This window comes from Varroa destructor, unplaced genomic scaffold, assembly GCF_002443255.2.
Source record: "Varroa destructor unplaced genomic scaffold, Vdes_3.0 BEIS01000007.1, whole genome shotgun sequence".
NCBI lineage: Eukaryota > Metazoa > Arthropoda > Arachnida > Mesostigmata > Varroidae > Varroa > Varroa destructor.
In genome coordinates, this window is record NW_019211460.1 from 33,469,869 (window position 1) to 33,495,021 (window position 25,153).

A 25,153-nucleotide genomic window follows, 5' to 3' on the forward strand; every position below is an offset into this window, starting at 1 on the left:
GAAATCGTCGTTGTTTGTAAGAGAAGAACAATAGATACTTTTGAATGATATATAAATGCCGCTTACTCTCATAATATCAAGTATAAGATGTGTTAGTTGTTCTTTACTAAGTACATTATACAGCTAGCAGCTCCCCAAATAAACTTTACTAAGTGCTTGCACTCGAAATAAGTTCAGCCCATGTTTTTCTAACGCTGAACGTACAACCATATCATACATTTTAGAGATAACGTTTCTTAATCTCAACTTCACTCGATTTATAGTTGGTGATCAAATAGGCTCTCAGGCAAATAGCAAAAAGTTCCCACCTTAAAATGTTCAATAATATTGCCTAAGTCTTGTTATGTTCCTACCTAGGAATGAGGGCACTATTTTATCTTTAATATGACTGTTGACATTGAACATTTATTTAGCGCGTAATATCGTAATATTTAAACCATCAGGACTTTACAGGGAACCTTTTTTTCGGCTGGCGTACCTTCTGTGTTTTTGTTGTTTGTCGTTCCGTACTAACTTCGCTAGTATTCTGTAAACCCTTTCTAATCCTTTGTTAAAATCTCTCTCTCTCTCTCTCGCTGCCTTGTTCCCATTCCCGTTGTTTCCTCATCGCGTTAGGTGTAAAAACAAGGACGACTTAATGAGTCATCCAACTCTATCATCAAAGTGAGAGCGCGAGCTATTGGCCGTAGCTGAATGCCGTTCACACTGTTACGTTGTTTTGCCGGCCTGGCCGCTCCGAGTCTCTCGCATCACCTCAATGATCGGGCAGGCCGTGGCGCACACTACTGAAAAACACAGCCCATGGGGGCCGCATAGATTGCGGAGAGAATAAGGAGAATCGAGTTTGGCCGTCCAATTTTCGTCGACATCTTCCATCACACTTTCTCCCTTTTCGTGTCTGCTTGACATTCGTAATATGTTCGTTCCTTTTTATGCGCGCGTTGTTGCTGTTTCGAAGCGTACTTCTCGTCTGTTTTCATCCATTGTTATTTAGTTCCGTTCGTTAAAGCTAGATGGCCAACCAGACCGGTACTATTTTCATCATTTATTTTCTATGTATATTAAGATTATCCTTAGTATTACCCTTATCGTTACCGCAACATCATCATTCATAATATATCATCATTAATTATCCGTTTATGTTGTCTCTACTTTAGTATCATCATCATCGTTACCATAGTCATTTGCAGTGTTGTCGTTCTTGTTGTGTCTCCTAGTATTTAAACTTTAAATTGTTATTCTCAAGTCTGCTTTACCTTACTATTAATTATTATCATTTTCATTGTTATTATTATTATTTACTCATTTATTACTTATATCACAGAAAGGAAAATAAAACTGTGCAACAGCCTACGTGATTGACGGCTGTCTTCAATCTAGCGATCGATCCTCGAAGAGTGATATTGTATTGGTATTTAGTTGTGGGCCCCTTCTGCTGCTATCTCCCAACCTAGTACACATTAGATTACATTTACCTTGTATTCATTTCGCAACCTTTGTTTCTTCTTCTTCGACGTATGCCTTTCGATGCCTTTAATATCCCTTCACCCCACCTTTTCCTCTTTCATCCCCGCCCCCCTTACGTCTTCCTCCCTGCTGCCCGCCTGCTTGGCTCAAACTTATGGCAACAACTTTTCTCGACGGAAGGGGTCGGTTGGGAAGTGTTAGTTTTACAATGGCATAAGCCGCTCGGGTTTGCGCGCCTCTCCCGAGGGAGGCCACAGCGGCGGAGTGGTATCTATTATGAAAGTGTGGTGTATACATATAGTGCAGCTTCGGAGTAGAACTGTGTGTTTTAGGCCGTATGCGGACGCTTTGAGCCTATTTGTTTGTTATATTGATCCAGGGGCTTTTTTTCTTGTGACGCTTACGGAGCTGCCCACTGGTTTTCCGTTTGCAACTAACATAGTGTAAATATCATCTCTAGCTTGTCGAATGGCCCTGGGAAAGTCATAATGCGCTTAATGAGTGACTTACTTTCGTTTGTGTGTGTGTGTGCGTGTGTGTGTGTGTGTTTGTTTGTTTGTTTGTTTGTCGATAAATGAGAATAGGTGTATGCAATTCATAAGTTATGATTATGGTAGGTTGTGAATCGGCGACGTGAAATTGTTGTTTATTCATCAATAATAATTAATGATTAGGGGTGGATTATGTAGCGCCTTATTGTTTCAGTGTTGTAGGAACTTGGGATTGCGCTTCGACATACTTCTTTCACATATATTCAGCAGTAGAAGTTATGCTCATTCATTATACAGAAATCCACCTTCAATCCGCATTGTTTCGTTTATATGGTCGCCATTTGTCTTGCTCTTTCAATTACTATATATAATACTTGGTGTATTATATAATGGGCACTCCCAATACAATGCTTCTAGCAGCCGTTGATAGTTGGCTCCCACGGATGAATTTCATTTGAATAACTTGTTTCTGATCTCGCCGATAGTCCGACAGACTTCATTCACTGCTCGACCCAAAGTCTGGCTTACCCATTCCAATATCGAACGCAATGACTGTTCTCCGCATTATCTGAGGGCTCTGTCTTCCTTCGTGCATGTATTTAGTAGGAACCGAGAAGTATCGACATCGATTGCACTGAGACGCCGCTCCGTTGCGCATGTTCCCTTCGAGCAGTGCCTTACTCCGGGGCATTATAACACGTTTCGCCTACACAGCCTCCGAGGTACCAAATGAGGTCAAAGCATCAAAGAGAAACAGCTCATGCCGGAGGCGGGCTAACAAAAAGAATTGTTTTTACTGTTTTTATTATTATGATCATCATCAGTAGTAGCAGCATCGTCGTCGTCGTCGTCGTCGTCGTCATCACCGTCTTTATTATTTGGTTTATGAAGTAGTTTATGGCCGTTGGTATCTCTGTCTCTTACGGGACGCTGCTATGTGCAAGACAGGGGTTTCCTTTTGTTAACCCAGGTCTTTTGCTGCATGATTTCCATACTCGTTACCCAACGGCCAGCAACTGTTGGGTCCGGGGGGGGGGGGGGGGGTAGATGAGACTTCCACCCATTCATAGATAAATACAACCGAGCACCTTGAGATTCAGTGATTATGCTGCGAACTCTCGCCATTGGGATGCCTGTTCACGCGTTGTTTCAGGACAAATTAGGTATGAGGCACAGGTGACAGGGTAGACTCTCGATTTTCGCTGTCCATTTTTGCCACTGGCTAACTTCCAGATCAACTTTGGGACATTTTTCTGGATACTACCTTCTCCATCTCCGCGTGTTTTTGTGGGTAGTTCGCTTTTACGAGCTCACAATTAAAATAGAACAGATCTTTTTTTTATTTTTGCATCGTATTGTCAATGATAATTATTCTCATCATCGTGTTGTCCGTAATAATCAGATCATCGAGTTCATAGACGAGTTCTTCCTGCGCTATGAATCATAATATTTTTCTATCTATTATTGTTGCTTTCTATGTACAAGTGCGTTCATACACGTATTTTTGTTTTTGCTTCTTGTTACTGTTGCCGTATCGATTCCTCGCGCAGAGAGCTGCTTCTTCCGTGGTGTTGTGTGCTATCTTTCTATGCCCGCTCCAATATAATGAGTTATATATATATATATATAATAAGCGTAATCATAATAATATTGTTGTATTTGGATCACTATCATACATACTTTAGTCAGTATGACTAATACTCGAGAGTTATTTATACGCAAAATACCGAGTTCGTCAGAAGGCCCGCCTTAGGTCGTGGCGCTAGAGTCACTATGCTGAATTCCCTCCTATCGTATCGACAATCCTAAGACGCTCTCTTTCTATAACTTTCTTGTTCAGTTCATAACGGGGTGCAACGTAAGTCTGTCGTTCGCTCTGTCTAACGTTGAAACGTTGAGAAACCATCGCCGTCTTGTATCATCATTATGACCACCATCGTCATCATGGCGATGCTGATGGTGCTAGTGCGACCGCAGAGTTAGCATGATTGTGTCACTCGCTACCTCCTTCTTCTCTATCATCTAGCGTTATTGGCCTTGCGGCGATTCCTCTGGGTTCGCATCCTTTTGTCCCTGGCCAAAAACCGGATGGCCTGAATGAACGTTTATGTTCGACTATCGCCAGCGATACAGATTGCGTTGCTCGTTTTCAGTCTGCCTGCCGATAGTTGTGATAGCAGGCGCAATGTCAGGCGCTATTGCTTCTTCATGCATGTGTTATAATAGTATATCTAAGCGCATGCATGCATAGCGCTATAAAGGAAGCTGTTTCTGTGGCTGCCGCCGCCGCCGCCGCCGCCGCGTACCGGGTTCTGGTACGGTGTGGCGGCAGCCGCCTTTCGTCTGGCTAATAACGGGCGTTTAGCCTGACACATTGGAGGGGCGGGCGCTCCGGGGGCCCCAGCGACATCATCGCCAACATCAAGAACACCTCCGCCACCACTACTACTACGAATGCAGCCGCTGCGGCGTCGTCAGCGAACCGACGTCTGAATTGGGAAAGAGGAGCCACACAGACACGGTCAGCGTCAACTAACAGAAAACGAGACAAGCATACACACAAAGGGAGCAAAATAGAAGAGGAAGATGAAGTGGGAACCGAGCCAATGAAAGGAAAAAAGAACCAAATCTGTGGGCCAGTGAGCCGCGCACTCACACACGACCACGAGAACGTATACAAACCACTGAACCCGCCTAAACGATCCTGCCTCTCCCTGTTGCCGAGCCACTCGTAGTGCCATTGCTGAGCGTATGTTCAGCTCCAGGTGCCAATCGAGAAGAGTCGCACAAACTGAGCTAAGAACATAAGAGTAAGAGATATACATATATGTGTATATATGTATAACAACTAGACACAACTCCCTATGCCGAAGTGGCAAAGCATAGAATGTTGGTTTAGCAGGCAGATATAATGCCGCGTTACTGATATTAGCGTCGTGGTCGCCATCTTTTCTTTCCTCAGCGTGTGCTCGACGTTTCGGTTCCGCAGGCGCCAGCGAGATGAGTAGGGAAGAACAACATGAAGAGGGAGGAATGACCAAATGCAACATAAACGGGGGTGACAGACGACGTCGCGAGCCAGCTCGACCTGTCGTCCGCTTCGGCGGTGATAAATGTAAACAACGCATCACACGACACAAATGTTTGCCACATTCAAAATTGACAATTTTAACTACGACTATAATCCTGATCAGTAAAACTGCGAACAACAATAACAAAGGCGATAAGTTAATATTAAATCAGTTTGGTAAACTGAAGATCCGCAGAGAAAAGCAGCTCGAGCACATGCGAAATAACTGACAGAGTGGGGTCATGGAGCTCTGCCGGGGGATTTTACGCATCGTCAAAATGAGCATCAGGTCGAATTAATGGGGGGCGTGCACGTTTAAGCAAATACAGGACAGTTCGACAAATGTATGGAAAACGCCCACATGTACAGTGTGCCACGTACATACGTACACGTACATGCATAACATTCCTGAAAGACAAAGGGAGAGGCCATACACGAATCGATTTATTCCAATCGTGCTATCTGTGTATCTCAATCCGAATACAAATCACAATCGTCCAACTAGTGAATTGGGCGCTATCAAAGGTTGCCTACCCTTTCGCTGCCCAGTCGATTGGTGTGGTTAAATCTACAAGTTTGACGAGGGCAAGCTATGATGAAATAATGGAAATATGGTTGGCCAACGGAAGTACTAACGTTGTCATTTGCCTCTTGTTTGATGCTTTGCCGATACGATAACGCGGCCATCTGAGTGTGGACACTTCAAATGCACCGTGAAGAAGAGTGCTGCGTTTGTCAGAAGTTGGCCGTGTGGCTGCTGCCGTAAGAGCGGCGAATCAAATAGCAGTGTAAAGAGGCGACCTCACTGATCACGAGTCGGTCATGGGCGGCACTTCGCGACGATGAAAGCCGTCAACACGGACAAAAAAAAAATAGGCAGACAATTCAGTTACAGAAGAAAAGGAAAAAGTCGCTGAATAGCCACTGCAGCAGAGACGGCAAGAAGACAAAGGCGGCGGTAACGACGGTAGGTCCAACAAAATTGATGCGACGACAAATTTGACTTTCGTGCGCTGCGCATTTACAACAGAGACAAACGGCGCCTGAAGAAGCCACGGTGGTCGCGATCAGGGGCAGTAGCTGCTTACAATAAGGATAGAGGGCAGGCTCTCTAGCTCTGTTGTAATTTGTACAAGGAACGACAACAGAGAGATAACGACGAGGAAGGAGAAGGGCGAGAAAAGAAAAACTCATCTCTAAACAAAAATTTGACAAAAAAAAAAACAGCAACACTTGCGGTATAAAGAGACAGTTGTGAATGAAGAGGAAGCGATAAGCTGAAGTATGTGAGTGGGGGCACCGAAAGCTTCACGGCCTCGTGCGGAAAAGCTAAGATAGGAAAAATGCAGTGGCGGAAACAAATGTAACAGCTGGACTATCGTTTGCAGTGGACTTGATTTTGTCAACGAGAGACTCGACCAACGGGTTACGTAAAAATGATTCCCGCAATTCAATAAGATATGCTATCATCTTCCAGAAGATGAGAGATCAGACACACCAGATCGCTACTGAGAATAGTTATGATCGTCGTTGGCGGATTGACGCCGTACGTATACGCTCCATTGGCTTATATCATCTATATTTGGGCGGTGGAGCGGCTTTTATCTCATAGAAGCGGATAATTGTTACACAATGAAGACGAGTAATCAGTTAATATCAAACCTGAACGCTTCATGGAAATCGGCTTACCCTAAATCTAACCATTCGACGGTGTTCTATGTGTTTATGTGTTTACATAGATAACGGAGTGATACAGCGGAAGAAGCGTGCCTCCCATAGCGAAGACAGACGACCGGAATCGAGATTGAATAAATACCTTTTGTAGGCATAGTACATAGGGTTCGAGATAATAATACTAGTTATAATCTGAATACTATTTCACAGTTTATATACAAAGGTTGGTTTCGATTCGTGATGAAGATGATGATCCGCGAGGACGAGTTTCTTACTAAAGTTGGAGAGTGGCGTCTTCATTGACTTTATTTTATTTTACTTTACATTGTCTTTATGGATTTTGCATTTTTTTTTTGAAGGTATCGATCATTGTTGTCTTCTTTCACTAAAATCAAGTGTTACACCATTAGTTAATTTTTTGGCGATTAGTCGTACGACACGTGTTCGTTGTGTAGATATCCGATCTAGATCTATGTTGTTCTTCTCCATATGCAAGACATTGATGGGTTATATCTACTCATCGATCAATCGGGCGCTCGTCGAAATAGTTCCTATGTATCCACGGAGGCTTCGTTGTCGAATGTCGCTTTGCCGATTTATTTCATACATGCATTATAAATTCTTCAAAAGCAATGTCGATAACAGTTCCTCACCAACTACTACAATGACTTGATCCAATCGTTCATCACTCAACGACGTCAGTGACTCATTTCCAACGTTATCCCGATTGATACCGCTCATCCCGTAGATCTAACGCGTATCACGTCCCGCTGTTGTATCAGGTCCATCGTCGTCATCATCATTCTTCTGCTTCTGCTAATAGCCATAGCACGAGCTTGTTGGTTCTGCTTCCATCAAATATGTGTATCGCTTCCATACATATATATATATATATATATATCGTTTTTCTCTCTTTATGTATATATAATAACAGACTGCTGCAAACCGCCTAGGGTCGGGGAGGAGACTGACTGAGCTCGTGTATCGACGGCGGTGAACTGACGGCTCTCTGGTCCGCTTCCGCAGCGGCAGCGGCTGCGGCCGCAGCGGCGGCTGCCTGCGCCGCCCGAAGTGCTGCTGTCGCTGCTGCTGCTGATGACGGCGTAGGGGCTACGCTGCCGGGCACCGCGAGCAGAGGTCCACCAGGGCCAACGGCCATTAAAGGTCCGGCAACCCCGGCTACGCTTGCACCCGCTGCTCCTGCTCCTATTGGATGTCCATGCTGTTGCGCAGCTTGGGCCTGCGCTTGTGCCACTGCCGAGGCAACTGCCGCTGCCTGGTGGAGGGCCTCCTTGCTAAAGTTGCAGCCCATTTCCTGAATGTTCTCGAGGAGGCTCTTGTGCAGAGAGTGCATTTTCGCTGCGTCCATATCCTTTTTCAGCTCCTCCATGTCCCTTTTCAGCTTGGCGCGTCGGTTCTGGAACCACGTAATCACCTGTGCATTGGTCAGACCCAACGATAACGCGATCTCATCACGGTCCGCTGGCGACAGGTACTTCTGGTAGAGGAATCGCTTCTCCAACTCGAAGATCTGATGATTCGTAAACGCCGTCCGAGACTTCCGCTTCTTTTTCGGCTGTGATGATCTTCCGCCGTACATGCCGTTCGGGTCCCGGACACCTTCTGCAAAATTGACACGGACAAGAACGCAGAAACAAAGGAAACACAATAAAGAATACAGTGTTGAATTTTTCTTGTTGTACATGTTGCGGCTGCTGTTAATGTGTTGGGTGACGGACGCCACCTACCATGACGAACATGTTCAGTCTTCGCTGAATAACATAGAATGTCTAACAACGCAATGAACAGGTTTAAGAAGACTCATGTGCTACAGAAAGATGATGCGGAAAACTCTCACGACAGAGGTCGCAACGACATGATCTCATAGTTTAATAGCACAAGCTAAAATTTGTTGTAATTATCGCTAGAATTGTTTCGGTGTGTTTTGACAGTACCGGACAGGGCGCATTTAGGATACAGGCCAAGCTAGATTCACCGTGACCTTAGACAATACGAACAGACAAGGAATCAGTTACCAGCGGCAGGACGTATAAACTGGATGAGGACAGGTCGTTTACTAGATGCGCTGGTGTTAAGACGACTAAGCATAGGTGAGCGACAAAACGATGGTAGTTCTTACATTACGGAAGATGCTCTCGACAAGAACACTTACTACAAAATGAGTACTAGGTACTGCATAGCCGCACACTCGAGGACATAGACGTGTCTATATTCTCGAATGTGCGGTTGTGCATATATATATATGCGCGTATGTAGTAGCAGAGGAACGCGGTTTGCACAGCCTGCTGCTATGGCCAGAGTCGGTTGTAACCTAAAAGGCAGTGTGTGCACTAAGAGCAACTAGGTGCTAGGCGTTACTCTACCCCCCAGCTTTGTCTCCTCACGGAGTCCCCGTTTGTCGTTTTTCCTTTGAATGGCTTTGTGTGTCAATACAACATTTGCAGCACTTATGGCAGCCAGATATACGATCGTTATGCTACATTAATCGGACGAATACGACGCGACCTGCGATACACATGTGGTTTACATTTGTCGCTCGCTAGCTGCTGCTCTTCACCCTCATCCCTACACCAGCCCAACTATTCTATCCATCCCTCTCTCTCAGAGACACTTCTTGTCAGAGAAGCTGTCAACTGTTTAGTTAGAAACTACTGTTATAGGCGACTACTATGTAACGGCGCCGATCATGGCTTCCAGAAAATAAAAAATGTATTAGCTTCTTACAGCTATGGTCGTGTAACGTTGTTTTTGCTCGAGATAAAGAGCCTATCGGTGCACAGTCCCACATGTACCTAAGAAATGTACACGCGAAGTATTTATTGAACTAATAGCACATGATCCTATGGTTGACAAATTTGTCGTAATCTGATTAAATCGTGTGTCGGCAAATGCGTGCGACAAGATAAGCTTCTGTGCTTCATATACCTACGGATCGAACCTGTACAGGTCAGCTCAATGCGGTAGGATCGACGGAACGACCTATCTAATAACCGCGCTCACGACGAAATTCGGTAATACAGTTTAAGTCGTATTAAAGTCACTTTGCAATTGAGCGGATCTGCAATTGTGTGTATAATATGCAGGAAATGCGACTACTGTTACATTAATATTGTCGGTTATTGCTGAGGTCGGGATTCACGGGCCTGAAGTCGCGTGCGCAAAGCGGAGCAAACCCGCCCCACGAAACGGACGTGACGGGGAGGCTTTGGACCCGCCTCCTTATCTCGTTACCTTGGCCATTTCACTACCATCATCATCATCACCATAACCGCCGTCGTTCGTTGTGAGATCGACTCGAATCGAGGTTACTACAAGTCTGCGTTAATATAAATGTATTTGATCGAGGCGTTTGCGTACGCCGCATTGCTCGTCGTGGCGACGACCCATTACTATCGTCTATAATGGATGAACTCGGTTATGAAAGTAGCCCCTCCTCTCGAAAGTCACGGCTGGGTCGGTGGAGCGTTGAGTACAAAATGGAACCAACAAAATCGTAGCAGAGTAACGCCAGCCGCAATAGCAACAGCCTCAGCGAAAACGGTCAAATCATTTTCCGTTCTTAGTAGCAACGACGAATGATCGTCGTCGCCCGATAGCTATTGCCCCCTTCACAAACGATTACTAGTGCTACCAGTTTGTAGGCGACGATGATGTTTTGACGCACCAATCAGCACGGAGCGATCTATGAGCGAGAGGTAGCGGCGTCGCCAAGCGAATGGTCGTCATCATAACAACAGTCGCTATGGCAGGCAACGCCGAAGAACTAGAACTGACTGAGTAAGCGAGCGAAAAAGCATATGACTATTATGCGACGACAACGGCGCTCGGTTATCTGGCAAGCGCACAGGAGCTCCTGCCGGAGACGTCGCCAGCAGCAGTCTTTCCTCCATACTTTCGCATCGTGAAGTGGCAAAGTGGAGACGAGGCACGTCATCGCCGACTGCCAAGCATCTCTTGCGTTGACCCATACAATTGAGACTGACGCGTAGATACATATATATAGCGAGTGCTGGCATCGTTAACGATAACGCTTATGGTATGCACGTTTTAGTTCGCTGCTATTCAACAACAGAGTGACAACGGCGTTATTTATTTGTCTGCTGCTGCTGCTGCTGCTGCTGCTGCTGCTGTCGTTTGACAGACTCCCGCCTTCGCGCCGTAAAGCGCTCAGTTACAGCTGGCTCTGTATGGAAGCCTTTGCAACGATGACAAAACGAGGAGCCAGCCAATCAGCCCTCATGTCGCAACGATTTACTCTCCCAACAACGACAACAACAACGCTAATAACTCAACAGTAAAAAGCAAGCCGACACATAATATGAATCCCGGTCATTTTAGCGTTCGTCGAACGTTGCTTAGAAGGTGACAAAAAAATCGACAGTGTGACAACCAACTCCCAGGATCACTCGTTGTATGGAAATACCAAGGAAGCGCCGCTGAGAGAAGAGGAAAGCAGAAGTTGGAAAAACATAACCACTGGAAGAAGAAGAACTAGCTGCCAGCGCCTGACAATTGTTAGCCCGATGTTGCTGAAGACGGACCGACAAATGAACGGATAGACAACAGAATAGCAGATTACAGCCATTTGAAAAAGTGCAACGCATTGCCATTGACGAGGAACAGAAATCTGCGCATTGTACAGACAGCGGCGGAAGTCAACGGAATGGCCATCGATATAATAGCCATTACGTCGCCACCTTTACGTAAAAGGGCGACGATTTTTCCGCATATTCTTTATTAGTGTCTGTTGCATCAATAATTGGTAACAGCTTGATGAAATGAACTCTTGTCGACCTTACCAACGAGACAACGGGATGGGTGCGAGCTTGCCATTTCGGGCACAACCGTGCGTACTGCTATGCCGTGCGACACGCTATATATATATATATATATATATATATATATATATATATATATATATGGTAAATAATAGATAACTCGACGCTATCCAATATGTTGTTTATCATTATCAGCGCCGTAAACATGGCACGCGTTAATTTTAGCGACACTGGCTGGACAATGCAAATCTTTCTCTTTGTCGCCAACAAACAAACTATCTGCTGTTTCCTCATACGTCCCCGTCGACTAATTTGGCGCACGGCAACAACATACAACAAGTAACGCCCGAACGCTTCTTGGTACAAAACGGTACGCGCGGCCCGAGACAGCCCAGCACGTAACGTAGCCTCGTACAAGTATCTCCAGCAAAATGAAAAACCCACCAAGTAGCAAGTGGTAGGCTTGCTTCCCGCGCCAAAATGGCCTAAGCTGGATTGTGATTAATTGGGATTTAATTAGTTAATTAAAGCAACGAGCGTGTGTGCTGCGTTCGCTACAGAGTGACTTCTACAAAACCTAGAATTAAAAATAACGACAGAAGTTACTACGTCGACGATGACGATTTTTCTGTTATCAATATTATTGCTATAATTCAATACTATTACCGTCATAATTATGCCCAGTGAAAACTCTGTGCAAAACGTACCACCTACGGTACCTCATTATACTTATTCAAATAGCTCTCAGACATTGTACTTTTCTACGTACGCTTCCGAGTCGTCGACCGATGGTCGATTCAGTCACATAAGATCCCGACCAGCCTCGCCTTCCGAGTCGAGTTCGAAAGACACCACTAACAAGAACGGGGGCTAATCCTCGCTTCTAAATTGTTACTTCTGTTCTTGAGGCCTGTGTAAGTTCGTCGTCAATGGTCCAGTGACTTGCCATCCTGCGTATTGCTAAACAGCTGCTGCTGCTGCTGCTGCAGCAGCTGTTTAGCATATACGCAAAACACAAGGAAAAAATACGTTGCGACGGTCGCGTGGTCATCGGACGATCGGCGGTTATACCCAGAAAGTAACTCTCGTTCGATTGCTGGTTATCTTCTTTCCTTCTTTGTTCGTTCCTATCAGAAACGCTCGACTAATTGCTGAGTCAATATTCAGCATAGTCTCTGCGCTGACGGCAACATTGCTTTATTAGGCAGCAGAGTGTCCTTTACTTCGGGCCCTTTCAATCAAATACTACTAATAATAATAGTAAGCGGCATTTTTGGCCAGCGGCCTGCGCCAAAAGTCACGCTTCCTTCAGGAGTGATGCTGCGTTCTGTGCAATCCTCGAAAAAAACGCAACGATATGATATCGCAGTGTCTGTTTGGATATTGCTATTATATATATATATATATATATATATATATATATATATACTGTGGTCTGCCTTGTCAACAAGGATTGTCTAAAACACCGAACCGCGCAACGACAGCTGATAAGTTCTTTTCAATGCATTTATTGTGTACATCGACACGTTACAACCGTAATGTCCATCCGTTTGAGGTAACACGTGGATATCTGCTTGAATATGGCATTCTGTTTTCCCTAATTCTTATGTATGGACAAATTCAATACGTAGTTGTAACGTAGTACTAGACACACAAAACACTGCGTAGACACGGACGTGAAGATCTTTACAGCATAACCATGACAGCGGCTACGGAGCGATTCTTGTCGATATTCCTATTTCATGATTATTCCCGTTCCCGGATGCCCCCGAAATACCTCATCAGTATCTGCGCGCGTCCGATCGGACCAACTAAGCTCCGCCTCTTCGACGATAGTTGGCGTGACAAGCAAAAATCAACTGCTGTCAAGTGTGTGTTCAGGATCGACTCCTAAAGGAGTCCGACCGACTGACGAATCAATCGATCGTGCACGTGATGAAAAGCCGCATATGAAATGCGGGTGGAGTACGGTTGATAGTACGTTATCAGACCGCACCAGCGGATACCACGAACGGGATATGCTTACCAGTACCAATACATAGGGAAACCACCAGCTCCCGTGACTAATAATAAATTTTATTGTACATCAGTTGAATAAATGATTTTCAAGCGTCATGACGTCCTCGATCGCGCAGGTAGCCAACCAATTAGTGAACGACGGAACAGCAGAACATAAATAACAGCGGTGCTGGAAAAGAGTACAATCTTATCTATGGTATGTTTTTTACGTATGACCTTTTGATTCCTCTAAGATTTATCAGTGAATGGAATTATCATCAACCCGAACAACATTAGCAACAACGATAACCATAACAAGCCGACATCTGATTTACCGAGGCGTAACAGAGATTGATAGTATTTCCCAGCACGCCGATGTGAGATGATGGTCACAACTAAAGTTCAACGAGAATTGAGATTCAAATCTAGTCTAATGAGGTTCAGACCAACAACGGCCAAAGTAGAGGTGATAGCGCCGCCTGACTTCACGGCAAGCCCTTCGCCAGAATTCTCGCCGGCGCCGACGCGTCTATCACGGCTATTACGTACTGTTAACAGCACAAATATACCACGAACATACAGAATCGCTATAGTGACTCTATCAGCGTTACCAGTGCCTCGATCCATTCATCCACCCACTAAAAGTGCGCGCAGAAAGCGACTCTGCACCATTACTAGAATCGCTAATTTCATTGCAGAGAAAGCTCCCGCAACGCGTATCCGTCGGCGCGACATCGGCGCATCTGTGTTAGCGCCTTCACATGTCCTAATTTACTTTCGGCGCCACCATGGCTACAATTATAGACCTGCACCAGCAGCAAGAACAGTTTACGTCATCGTGTCGGTAGCCCCAGCAACCTCTAGCGATTACAGCGCCACCTAAGCTAAAACCACCCACATCATCATTAAACCTCCATTATATCTCCGCAGTGATGAGCGGTCCAATAATCAACGATTTGAACGGCTTTGTCAGCAGCCAACAGCCCGACCGAGCTAATTCGGCCCATCCGTGACCAGTGTCAGCATCAAACCTTTCTTCAGCACCACATCTTTCCTTGTCTTGCCCCTTTTGCTTGCCGTTTTGCTGTTATTCGATGTACCACGGCCACATACGACGAAAATATCGTGTCGCGTATCTACCGTATAGTCAATTCGGTTGCTAAGGCATTTTCCTGTGAAACCGAGCTGGTGGCCAGCCGGCCAGCCGGCCGGCCGGCCACCATTCGTCCAGTCAGCCGCCAATGGCCAAAGATCGCAGTTCGCAACCGCTAACAATAAAACTTTTGCCGCTGCTGTGGCTGTTACCAGCGACGCAATATGACCGCTGCTGTAGCCTTCGGCGTCTGGCCACGGCAGTTCCGCGCCTCCCGCAAAGCAGAGCACGGCGCATTGGACGGCCGCTTAGCGAAGAAAAGCGAAATCTAACAGCAGTGGACTGCATTTGTTCGCTGTTGAAGAAGCTGTTCCTGTAAAGCGTCTATATCTCTTTTGCCTGTTTCGCTCTGCCTCCCTTCTGCACTGGGCCGGCGAGGCTATCGATGAGCATTAGCGTCATGCAGTGGCGGCAATAGCAGCAGCAGAATTAGCATCAGCGTGAGCAGTTCTTAAGGGTCATCTTCTTCCTCTGGGCCAACGGCGCGCAGGTTGCCTGCAGCGCGCAGGTTGCTTCCGCGCGATTGAACCGCCCGACAGGCTGATGAAGACGACGCTATCGTGACGATGGCTAAACAACGAAGGTACTTCGACAACTTCGGTGGTCGCTGTCAACATTCGACCACTTCACCCCGACGATTATTGTATTAGCTACAATCCCTGCCGCTACCGCCGCTGTTGTGGCTGTGTCTAGCAGCGATTCTCCTTCTGGCAGTACGAACAGCGGCCTTTGGTGCGGCAGTTAAGTGAAAATTCTATTCGGCTATAGCTATAGCTGCCTTTCTTTATCCTCTCGACATCTCTATATTAGTCTTTACGCGCGCACACACACAAATATCTGTATCCCTGTGTAGATTCTCTTGTAAGGGTATTTCGTATGTCGTTTGCTTGTGCGTTTGTCTTTTCATTGTTCTTTGGCTGGCTAACAGCTTTAACAGCAGACGCGCAGAGAAGCGTGGAATGGCACTATGGACTGAAGTAAGTGCGGGACGAATCGTAACTTGGATATGGTCGTCGACAACGAAAAAAAAGAGGTTGGTTTTCAGATCGGCTGGGCTGACTTTGATCAATGGGCTCGTGTGAGCACCTGCGCATACTTTCCACCTGAGTACTTCTTTGATATCTGCCTTACCTTATATTCTGTTTGCAAAACTAGATAATAGCTCGTCACCATTCGAAGGGCAACGACGTAACCCTCTGGCACCTAAAACACTTTCTCGTTTTCGCTGGTCAGACCGCTCGTTAATCATCGCAAACAACGCCTAAACAATGACTTTACACTTGGGCTGGAAAAGTTCGGTAGCCTTAGTGGGAATGGGTTACGTTACGAGACCAGCCTTCACCAGTTCATTCAGTTAACCAATAAGCTTAAAGAAATAGCCCATGATAGGCAAACGACAGATGTTTCTGTTATATACTATCGTAGCCCCCTCCCAGGTCCATACATTCAGTTGAACTGCATAGTCGTTTAACTTCTCCCCTTCTCTGTCTAGCTTCCCTTGTTCTCGCCAGGTACCAACTGGCTTCCTGGAGCAATAGCGTTCCTTAACTCCCGAGGTGTGCTAAGTATACAAAGGTCTGCCTTTTAAGAACGTTTGTGCCTTACACAGGAACACACACGCACGACTCAGTGTGGCGCGATATTACTCGACACATCATCAAGCGATTTACAGGAATCGATCTCGGCCGATTGTCAACAGACGCAACGACAAATGCTGGAACTAGCGCTTCCAAGGCGAGAATAACTTCAGGGCCTTTTGCAAGTGCCAAAGCATTCCGATTGCAGCTAAGTCACCAGGTCGGAAGTATTTGCGCACACGACCAAGTTCCTATCGTAGAGATGTTAGAGGATCAACAACGGCTTGCATTAGTCAACTTCCTCAACCTCAACTTACCCTTGAGTAGCGTTAGTATGTTGAATTCTGTTCAACTTTCTTTCTTTCCAGTTTTTTCACTAGTCGTTGGCAACTGAGCTGTGTTCGCTTGAGCTGCGCGCCGCCGCTCCGGGTCGTCGTATGACGACAAGTTAAGGCTCTCAGTCATAATTTGTCGCACAGTCGGATGGCCACTGAACAGAGCCACATTGAGGAACGCCTCCTTTGGCGCGCTCCTCTGGCTACCTCTAGCGGGAAGCAGGAATCAGAGCAGGGTTCTCCCAACACCAAACACTGCAGCGCGACTGCCATTACTTGTACGACCCGTTGTGCCACTACCCGTCGTAGTGGTGCTACGAACTAGTTTCACGGGGTAGTGGAGAAGACGGCGGAGAGGTGACAACAGGGACTATGGTGAAGCGAGTGAACACACGAATGAATGAGCCGAAGAGGTGTCCCTGTTATTCTATGCCGCACTCCCGCCATATACCTCCTTCCTGCGGACCGAGCGGGATAGTAGTAGTGGTAGCGATAGTAGGTGGACTCGAATCGGTCGGTCGCTCCCCCTTGTCGTAGCAGCACAATAAATGAGAACGATTAGACACACCGCCAGCCACAACCAGACGGGTAAAGCACACTGTGCGTGTAAGTGTGCTGTTTGGCTATCCCATCAACTACATACCATGCCACAGTACGATGTGTTTGTCCGCGTATAGGGCATGTGACCGTGTGCACAGGACAATGTGCACTACGTAATGAAGTTGGAAGGGCCCGAGTAAGTAGAGGAGATCGTAGGGTACGACCATGTTACATGTTATATAGACACAACATGAACAACCTGATACATTGGGTTGGATCGGTTTAAATAAATATGAAACCCGAACATGTGATAGAATAGCATTTTATACAACAGCACAATGTCCTTGTTTTAGGCCTCGCGAGTGTACGAACTGAGTAGGTATTACACTGGGTCAATTGAACCGTTGCCTAGTTCACTAGATACTGCTATGTATGTGCTATACATACATATGGCGTCCACCTTCGTTTCGATATAATACGATATCTGTTTATTCGGAAATCGTCCATTTCAATTCATGCGGTGCTATAGAGACGAGCCGTGTCCAGCGTCGCGTGTTCAACACTCACGCAGATGCTATATCCATTTCTGCTTAAGTATTTAACTGTCCAAATAAACAGCAAATCTCACAAAATTCTAAGTTGAAGATGATCTATGAACAGACACACGTACATACTCAATCAGAGAACGAGCCGCTAGGGAAATATAGGTCGAATTAGTACATGTGGAATAAATGAATTACTGAAAATCGACTGCTGAACGGTCCCGGGTGTGTAGAACAACACCCGGGATCATCACCTAGGGACAGGCTCTATGGCAGTGATGAAGCAGCAAGCGCGGTCCTACAACGCCTGCTGGTGTTATTGTTGCTAGCAAACCCAACTTGTAGCGTTCTCTGTTGAGTAGTTGTTACAATATTACGGTCGTTCTTTCTATAGATACTGCTCAATAGGTGTCGAGATAAGTTAACAAAAGACCTTTTTTCCGACGACGAGAGCAAACGCAAAGAATATGGTATGAATTTGTGTGCTTAACATCATTACAAGACTCAATGGCGTCACTACAGCCACTGCTTAAGTGGCTGTTAACGGATAAACAATCGATAGCTGCATCTTGGACCAAACACAAGTTTAAGGTAAACGATAAAAAAACATTACGCTACGTTTCCTTTATTAACAAATTTGTAGAAACAACAATTGGCTGTTTTCTATCTGGATTTGCTTCCAGATGTATCTATTCGAAGTACTAATTAATGCAGCTGTGGTTGAACTGCGTCCGATCTATAAAACGCTATTGATAACTTAAACATGGATCCAACTTACTAATCAACAACCCACTTTAAACGACTTTATTAAGGGTGCAGCAATCTCTCAACACCATTTAACAATGTATTCTGTCTGTAATGTATGCAGGGACGCGTCATGCCTTACTTGATTCTGTCTTTATTTCAGTTTTTCTTTATTGTACAGCAGCAAAAGCTAATTTAATTACTAGCTATCATTCACAATCTAAAGCTTGATGGAAAATAAACCTCAGTTTTTATCATCTGGACATATCTTTACTTAGTAGTGTCCATAATATGATTTGCACGCTCGGGCGATTCGCTCCTGGCGGATTGAACACATATGAATAGATAGCAATATATGCTGCTAATCCTGCTGCCATTGTTGGATCGCTAGTGCTGTCCGATGTGCTACTTCGTGGGGCAGGGAGGGGTAAGCTGGTGGGGTCTTGTGCCCGTCGCTAGTCGTTTCCGAAGCGACCAGTCGGAAAATACGGTCCCGCCTCCCTCTCGACTTCACACAATGAGGAGGCACCCATGCCCACGCTGTCGCCGGTGCCTCCCGATGCTGCTGATCTAACAGAGAACGCCAGCCTATTGCTGGTGACTGCTGCCGTATAGGTCCAAACCAATCCCACTGCTGGTAACATCGTCTACAGTGAAGAGAAGTCAGGCGTCTCGCAGCAAACCCCTCCTGCCTTCGAATAGTGTTATGTGATGCACAGTATGAGTCCTGAAGCATTGCCCAGATGCCGCTCGAGGGATACTGCAGCGCAAAAGGAGTGTGTATATGACTTGACGGTTAGCATTAGGCGAGTGATGCGCTAGTTGAATTACGTTCAAATTATTCTCCTTACCGCCGTTGACTTTACCGTCGTCGGCGTCGTCAATACTGGTCTGTTCGTCGGTCGTCGTATGAATGAAAGAACGACTAGTCGTGTTGTTGTTGTCGGCAACGACGACGTGCAGGCAGCCGGTGCAACAGCATCATCCTGCTGAAGGCTGAACGCGAAATATAGACCCAACAATTTTAGGCATTCGGTTACCCGAATGGTCGGGTCGACTCAACCACAAAGCGGCCAGGTCGCCTCAAGGAAAAATATTGGAAAAAGCCCTACGTCAGAGAAAGATTCGGTAGCAAGTCCCGCGACCGACCCGAGCCATTGCGACGGCATGCGATTGGAAATGTGCGTGAGGTGGACCACAATATTGTCCTACACAAATACACACGCAGACAGGCGGTCAGAGAGCTGCAATGCGATAGCAAAATCGTCTGCATCATTGCCGACGAAAATCATTCACTCTTCAACACGGACGCCGATGACAGCCGTAGCAATAAAGTGAATGAAATAGATACACTGCGACCGCTGCCGCGACGGCCCAGTCGGACTAAGTCAGCATGAGCGCGGCCTAGCGCCGGTTCAATAGCACTACACTTTTTTAAAATTATCCTATTATCTATTGCCAAAATAAGGCGCTGTGAGTTCGCGGGAATTTGAATCCGCCCATTGGCTACGAGTCAACGCCTACTGAACTAACAGATCCGATGGCAGCAGCTGTCCGGTTGTGGGAGGGCGCGTCCTCATCTTAATGCAGCAGAAATAGCAACGGCAATAGCGACAACGGTGACAAGGGGAAGCAACAACGGTGGCTACTGTAGAGGCCCGTAATTTGGCTTGGGGCATTTTGTTGCACACAGTAGATCGTAGTGGGACTGGGCAATCACTTAGTGAAATAACTGAATCGTGGCTTGCTTGTTGAGCAGCGGGGCTTGCCACGATGAATACAAGCGATTAACTCAATGAGTTTGTCGGCGGCACCGAGTCCAACCTCTTTAAGTGGACCTACGCAGCAGCACAGACAGTACGGTATCCCTTATACGGCAAAGCCTTAGGCGCCCACCTCTTCAGTCCAGCTAACAGTCGCGCAGATCAGTGTCCATCTGTCTGGGCCTACGCAGTCCGCTTGTCCATTCGTTCCTCATTGTCTAATATCCAGCCAACGAACCAGCCTGAAAGCTGGAATTGATCTAGCAGAGTGGGGTCCTGTTTTTTAAGAAGTTTTCGTTCCCCCTTGCTTCGAACGATGGTCACGTTACCATTGTTTAACCGTATTCAGCCACGTCCGTTGACATCCTAAATGATTCCTAAACCTTCCATGCATACCCTGACGATAGGTGTACACGAAGAAACATATCCCATCGTTAACCTAAACCGACAACGACGTTAAAACGCGATAAGCAATCGACGAGCGCGATGTCGACACAAGCAAACGGCGGTATAATGCATATATATATGAAGTTCTAATGATTCTCAGTTCCTGTTGTTTGTTTGTACGTTTTCCGTTGGCGAACCTTTGCATTTGTTACTTTGCTGGCCACAGCGTTCCTATTCTAGTTCACCTGACAACCCATTAACAACTACCACGAAAAGCCTCACTACAGAGGTTCTTTCGAAATGGCGTTCATAATTAGTAAAGAACACATTCCTCCGCCTTATTGCACTGTCGCTCTATAGATTCAGTTAATGGTTAGCCAGAGACCTTGCAGAGCGTTGCTGTCTTCTAGGTAAGAAAAGACGCCATATTTTTTATTATATGTTGTCTAAATCTGGCCTGCCCTTCCTGACGTTGCATCAATTGACTCGGTAACCTCGCTGCAAAGCAATGGGAACCCCCTGGGAGTTGTATCCTTGGCCTCTGGTTCCTGACTGCGACAGACGTAGGCGGGGGGTAAATGTGGGAACCGTGCGTATGGTATATAGTATGGTTACAGAATGGCTCTGCAATGGGGCAATTCTATATATCAGGGTACCAGTAGGCGCCCTGCTGCAAACTGGAAGGGTATCACAGGCTGTGCCCTCTCCCATTCGTTCGGCGCTATACTCACTGGGGCCGCCCTCCCACCGCCCAAGCGAAAGGAGAGCTGTGCCCACCCACCCACCCTTCGAACAGCGCTTGCTTTGACTCAGCAGCTCGATCCCGATACGGCTAGGATACTGCTATGTGTGGGTCACTCACCAGCCATCTTGTTCCCTCCGAGCTGCTAGTAGTCCCCGGTGGCTTCTTTCTGCTTCAAGCAGTAAGGCAGACAGCGGCATGCAGACAGACAAAAAGGGAAGGAGCGATAATCCAGTGTTGGGAGGCGCAGGTCCCCTGTCGCTGGAACGGCGACTGGCCGCCCGAACGGGCTCATTATCTCGTCCCCTCCTCGCACACTGCTATTCCTTGTCCCTTTTTGGTCCCTTCGCTCACTCAGCGGCAGGAATCACTCGCTCGGCTTGGTCGGGCCTTTGCCTGCTCGTTCTTCGCTGCTGGTTCGCTCACAGATCTGATACCCCAGCGACCTGCAGACTTAATACACTCGAAGAAGTTGCTCTTTTGGCTCTAAGAAGACTGCACCATTTTAGCTATGCGCTCGAATAGCTTCAAGACTTGCAATTAGATTGAGGCTAATGCACTGCTAGTAATAGTAATGTACAATACGAGTTTATAACGATTGCAGTAATACGATAAGAAGGGAAACATCAGCGATTTTAGGCGGCGCCAAAATCGGGAAATAAAAGCAAGCACCAACGAACCTGGGACAGTAACAATGAAAAACCAGGCAGGCAAACTAGCCTAGACGTTACGTCGGGAGTAAACGTTGCGTGCTGATTACGGTATTCAATCTCGGAAGAGAGAGAGAGAGAGAGAGAGAGAGAGAGAGAGCGCAGCACAAAGTTGTTTGAAAAAAATCGTTTGGTTCTTTGATTGGACATCTACTCTATGAAGAAATAAGCATAAATTAGACTGAACACGATGAAAGGTGTGCCAAATAAGCTTGGTAGCCGGAACGATGAAAAACAGTTGAAGGCGTGGATTACGGATAAATAAATCTATTTACATAGCGAGCTCGTAGCATCTTCTAGTGATAAGCGCGTATTGGTTGTGATGGCAATAGGGTGATCATATAGATTTTTGTTGTTATGTAGTAGTTCTAGGAAACTACCTGAGTAACCTATTTTAAACAAAACCAACTGTCTGTGAAGAATTATACACTTTTAGTGAACTCTAAGACAACCTATTGATTCGATCTATAAATGATATAATCTGTAAAGATCGACCCTGTACACTATTGATTCATTTATATCTTCTAGCAGAATCCTTAATATTTCAAGTTTTACCTCTGGTATTGCCATTAAGGCCTTTAGTTATGGTATGGGTGTATTGGGACATCGAGTTCTGTCGAGATGAGCTAATCTTAAAAGCGTCGGCATAAACCATGATTGCCATTAGATGTGCCATGCGACGATTACATCACCTGTTATAGATGAGACATCATTCCAATACAGGTCATATTATATAATATACTACTTTTTGTTATCCGGTGGCTATTTGAAGAGGCTGCATTTTCAACAAATCAAGTAGTCCTAGCATAATCCCACTCCCGTGTAGGGAGCAAACCGATAGGTTACTTGTTTATGTATATCTATATATGCATAGGCGTTTGGAGCACCAAATAAGCGCACAGAGTCCCAAGCGAGTAATGAAATGGTGAAAGTAGCACGAAGTTTAGAAGAAGTAGAACCCTACTGCAGCCACACTGACGATGTCATCGCATACGACAATAATCATCCTTCACATATGCTTGGTCTCTTCGTTTGTCCATACGACATATACATATGAAGGATAAACGCAGTTTCTCTCGTTTATTTGCAACATCGTGCCGCGTATCAAGCACCGTGGCATTCGTTCCCTAGTGCTGTCTTCAGTATTCGCTACAGACAGAAGTCGCTGCGGTGAGTGAAAAAGGCACAATGGACCTGAGCGTATACGTAGTTGGGCGACGACGTAGGGGAGGTTTGCCTTAAACTCTCGTCCTGACGTCCTCGACGCTGTCCTGGTGCGCCCTCGTGGCGGTCTACCCATGGTATCGGCGATTGCCGCTGGCACTTCCGCTATCGCTGATGCCTGTGTCTGCTGACTGAGAGACTGACTGAAACTGGGTGGGCCTTAGCGGCTGTTGGACATTAGCGGTGCATTTAGCAAATGAGGCTCTCGCTCGGCCTGATGAACGGCCATCCCCAGCCAACACTGGCTGGCCGAAACGGCCAACTATTACTACCTGGCTGCTAGTCGTAATAGTAGCAGTAACAGCTGTAGTGAGCTAAACCAACCAACCAACCAGGAACTCTGCACGAGCTATCCTCTTGCGTGGCCATGTCGTCGTCGCTGCACGTCCGCGGCACGAACAATCAAGGGTAGTAATTCAATTAGAGCTTGGCCTAGGCGGCAACAACTGCGTCAACAAGAACCAACGACTACAACACAAACTGCACGTTAGCCGCCGCTGCTGTCCGCCGCCGCCACCACCATACGGCAAACCAACAGCAGAGCAGGCGAACAGCGCTAGCTCGCGATAGACCATCGTAAGCCGCCGCCCACTAGATCATCATCGTTGCGAGTCTCTTCCATTTCCCGTTCGGTGTCGTCCGTCCGACCAACAAAGCGACGTCGTCATTCTCAGAGACATTCTCATAACGATTACCACCATCATCATTAAAGTCCCCGTCCATATCTTCGTCCCTCCTTCCCCCTCCGTTCCTCCACGACCATCGTCATCATCACAAGCGTCATCAGCAGTAGCTGGATGGTCGTCATAATCATGATCCAACCGCCATTAAGGTTTGAGCCACTTCTAGAGTGGCATCGCCGCAGCTCACCAGCCGGAGCAGTCAAGAGACAACACCTCCATCAGCATTAGCAGCGCGTCACTATTACTGAAATGGTGACTGTTGGTGACGGTGTTGATGCTGGCGGTAGTGGCGGCCGACGTAGGCAGGGATCGCGGCGACAGCGACTGAAACGATGGCGCGGCGTCAACTGCTACGAAAGCAACACGATGATGCTAGTGATGACGTTTGTGAACCATCGGCGTTGGGGTGATCTCACATTCTCCTCCGGCCCCTAAAACTAAGTCTTTCCAAGACCGGAAAACATCGGCCTGATCATCTTCCCAGTTCAGAGATGAACGCGTCGAAGAATGATAATGATCGTCAAACATGAAAGGCGTAACAACAAAAGTTTACAGCGCGGGAAGCATAATGCCAACATAAAGAACCACCATAGGCTGGCGATGCGAGCATGGCAGCTTATGTGAGTGCTTGGCTCCTCCTCATAAGTACTGCGAAGTTCGCAGCTTGTTAAAGACGAACGTCAGAAGCAACAGCAGTATCAGTTTATTAGTTAGTAAGTATTATTAGTATTAAACATGGTCGTTATGAGACACTATCACTATCAGTGAAACGTTACTTCGGTCTATTCGATAGTTCAGCATATATGATTCGCGCCTTCGTTCGTCCATTTGTCAGTCGATCGTTCGAGATTCATAGCGTTCGTATGAAATACCCTTATGATCGGTGTTCATGCCGTACGCACTCATATATTATTGAATTCCGAGCTGCAGACCTTAGTGGATTCTACTGATCTGACGCGAGCAGATCTAACAGAGATATCCATTTGAGTGGGCTAGAGTTGAGCAAGCATGAAATGCTGCTGAGTAGTACAGAATGGCTCTTTCTCTTTTTGCCGCTGACGGAGTTTATGGCCAGCAGACGTTGGCGCCACTCGGTGACGCTCGGCTACTGCGGATAATAGATAAAACGGTGTATTTGCTCGCACTTTTCGGTAAGTCAGGCCAAGGCGATTTCGGTGGCCCCTGTAAACAGTTTATCGACGACCAGTGGGTTGCCCCCAATCGCTTGGTCGAACGAGCGACCAACTATCGTCG

The 25,153-nt window shown here is 46.5% G+C and overlaps 1 protein-coding gene across 3 annotated transcripts in view; it reads right to left on the reverse strand.

Annotated features, from left to right (window-relative positions):
* Positions 1–371: 371 nt before the first annotated feature.
* The window catches only part of LOC111254603 (uncharacterized), a 73,467-nt gene continuing 48,685 nt past the window's right edge, over positions 372–25,153 (reverse strand). For 2 of the 3 annotated variants that reach the window (XM_022815610.2, XM_022815611.2), the window contains one exon: positions 372–8,325. In XM_022815610.2, coding sequence (XP_022671345.1) covers positions 7,652–8,325 — 674 coding nt within the window. In that variant the 3' untranslated portion in view covers positions 372–7,651. The remainder of the gene's footprint in view (positions 8,326–25,153) is intronic. The other variant, XM_086974640.1, reaches the window with a different exon arrangement.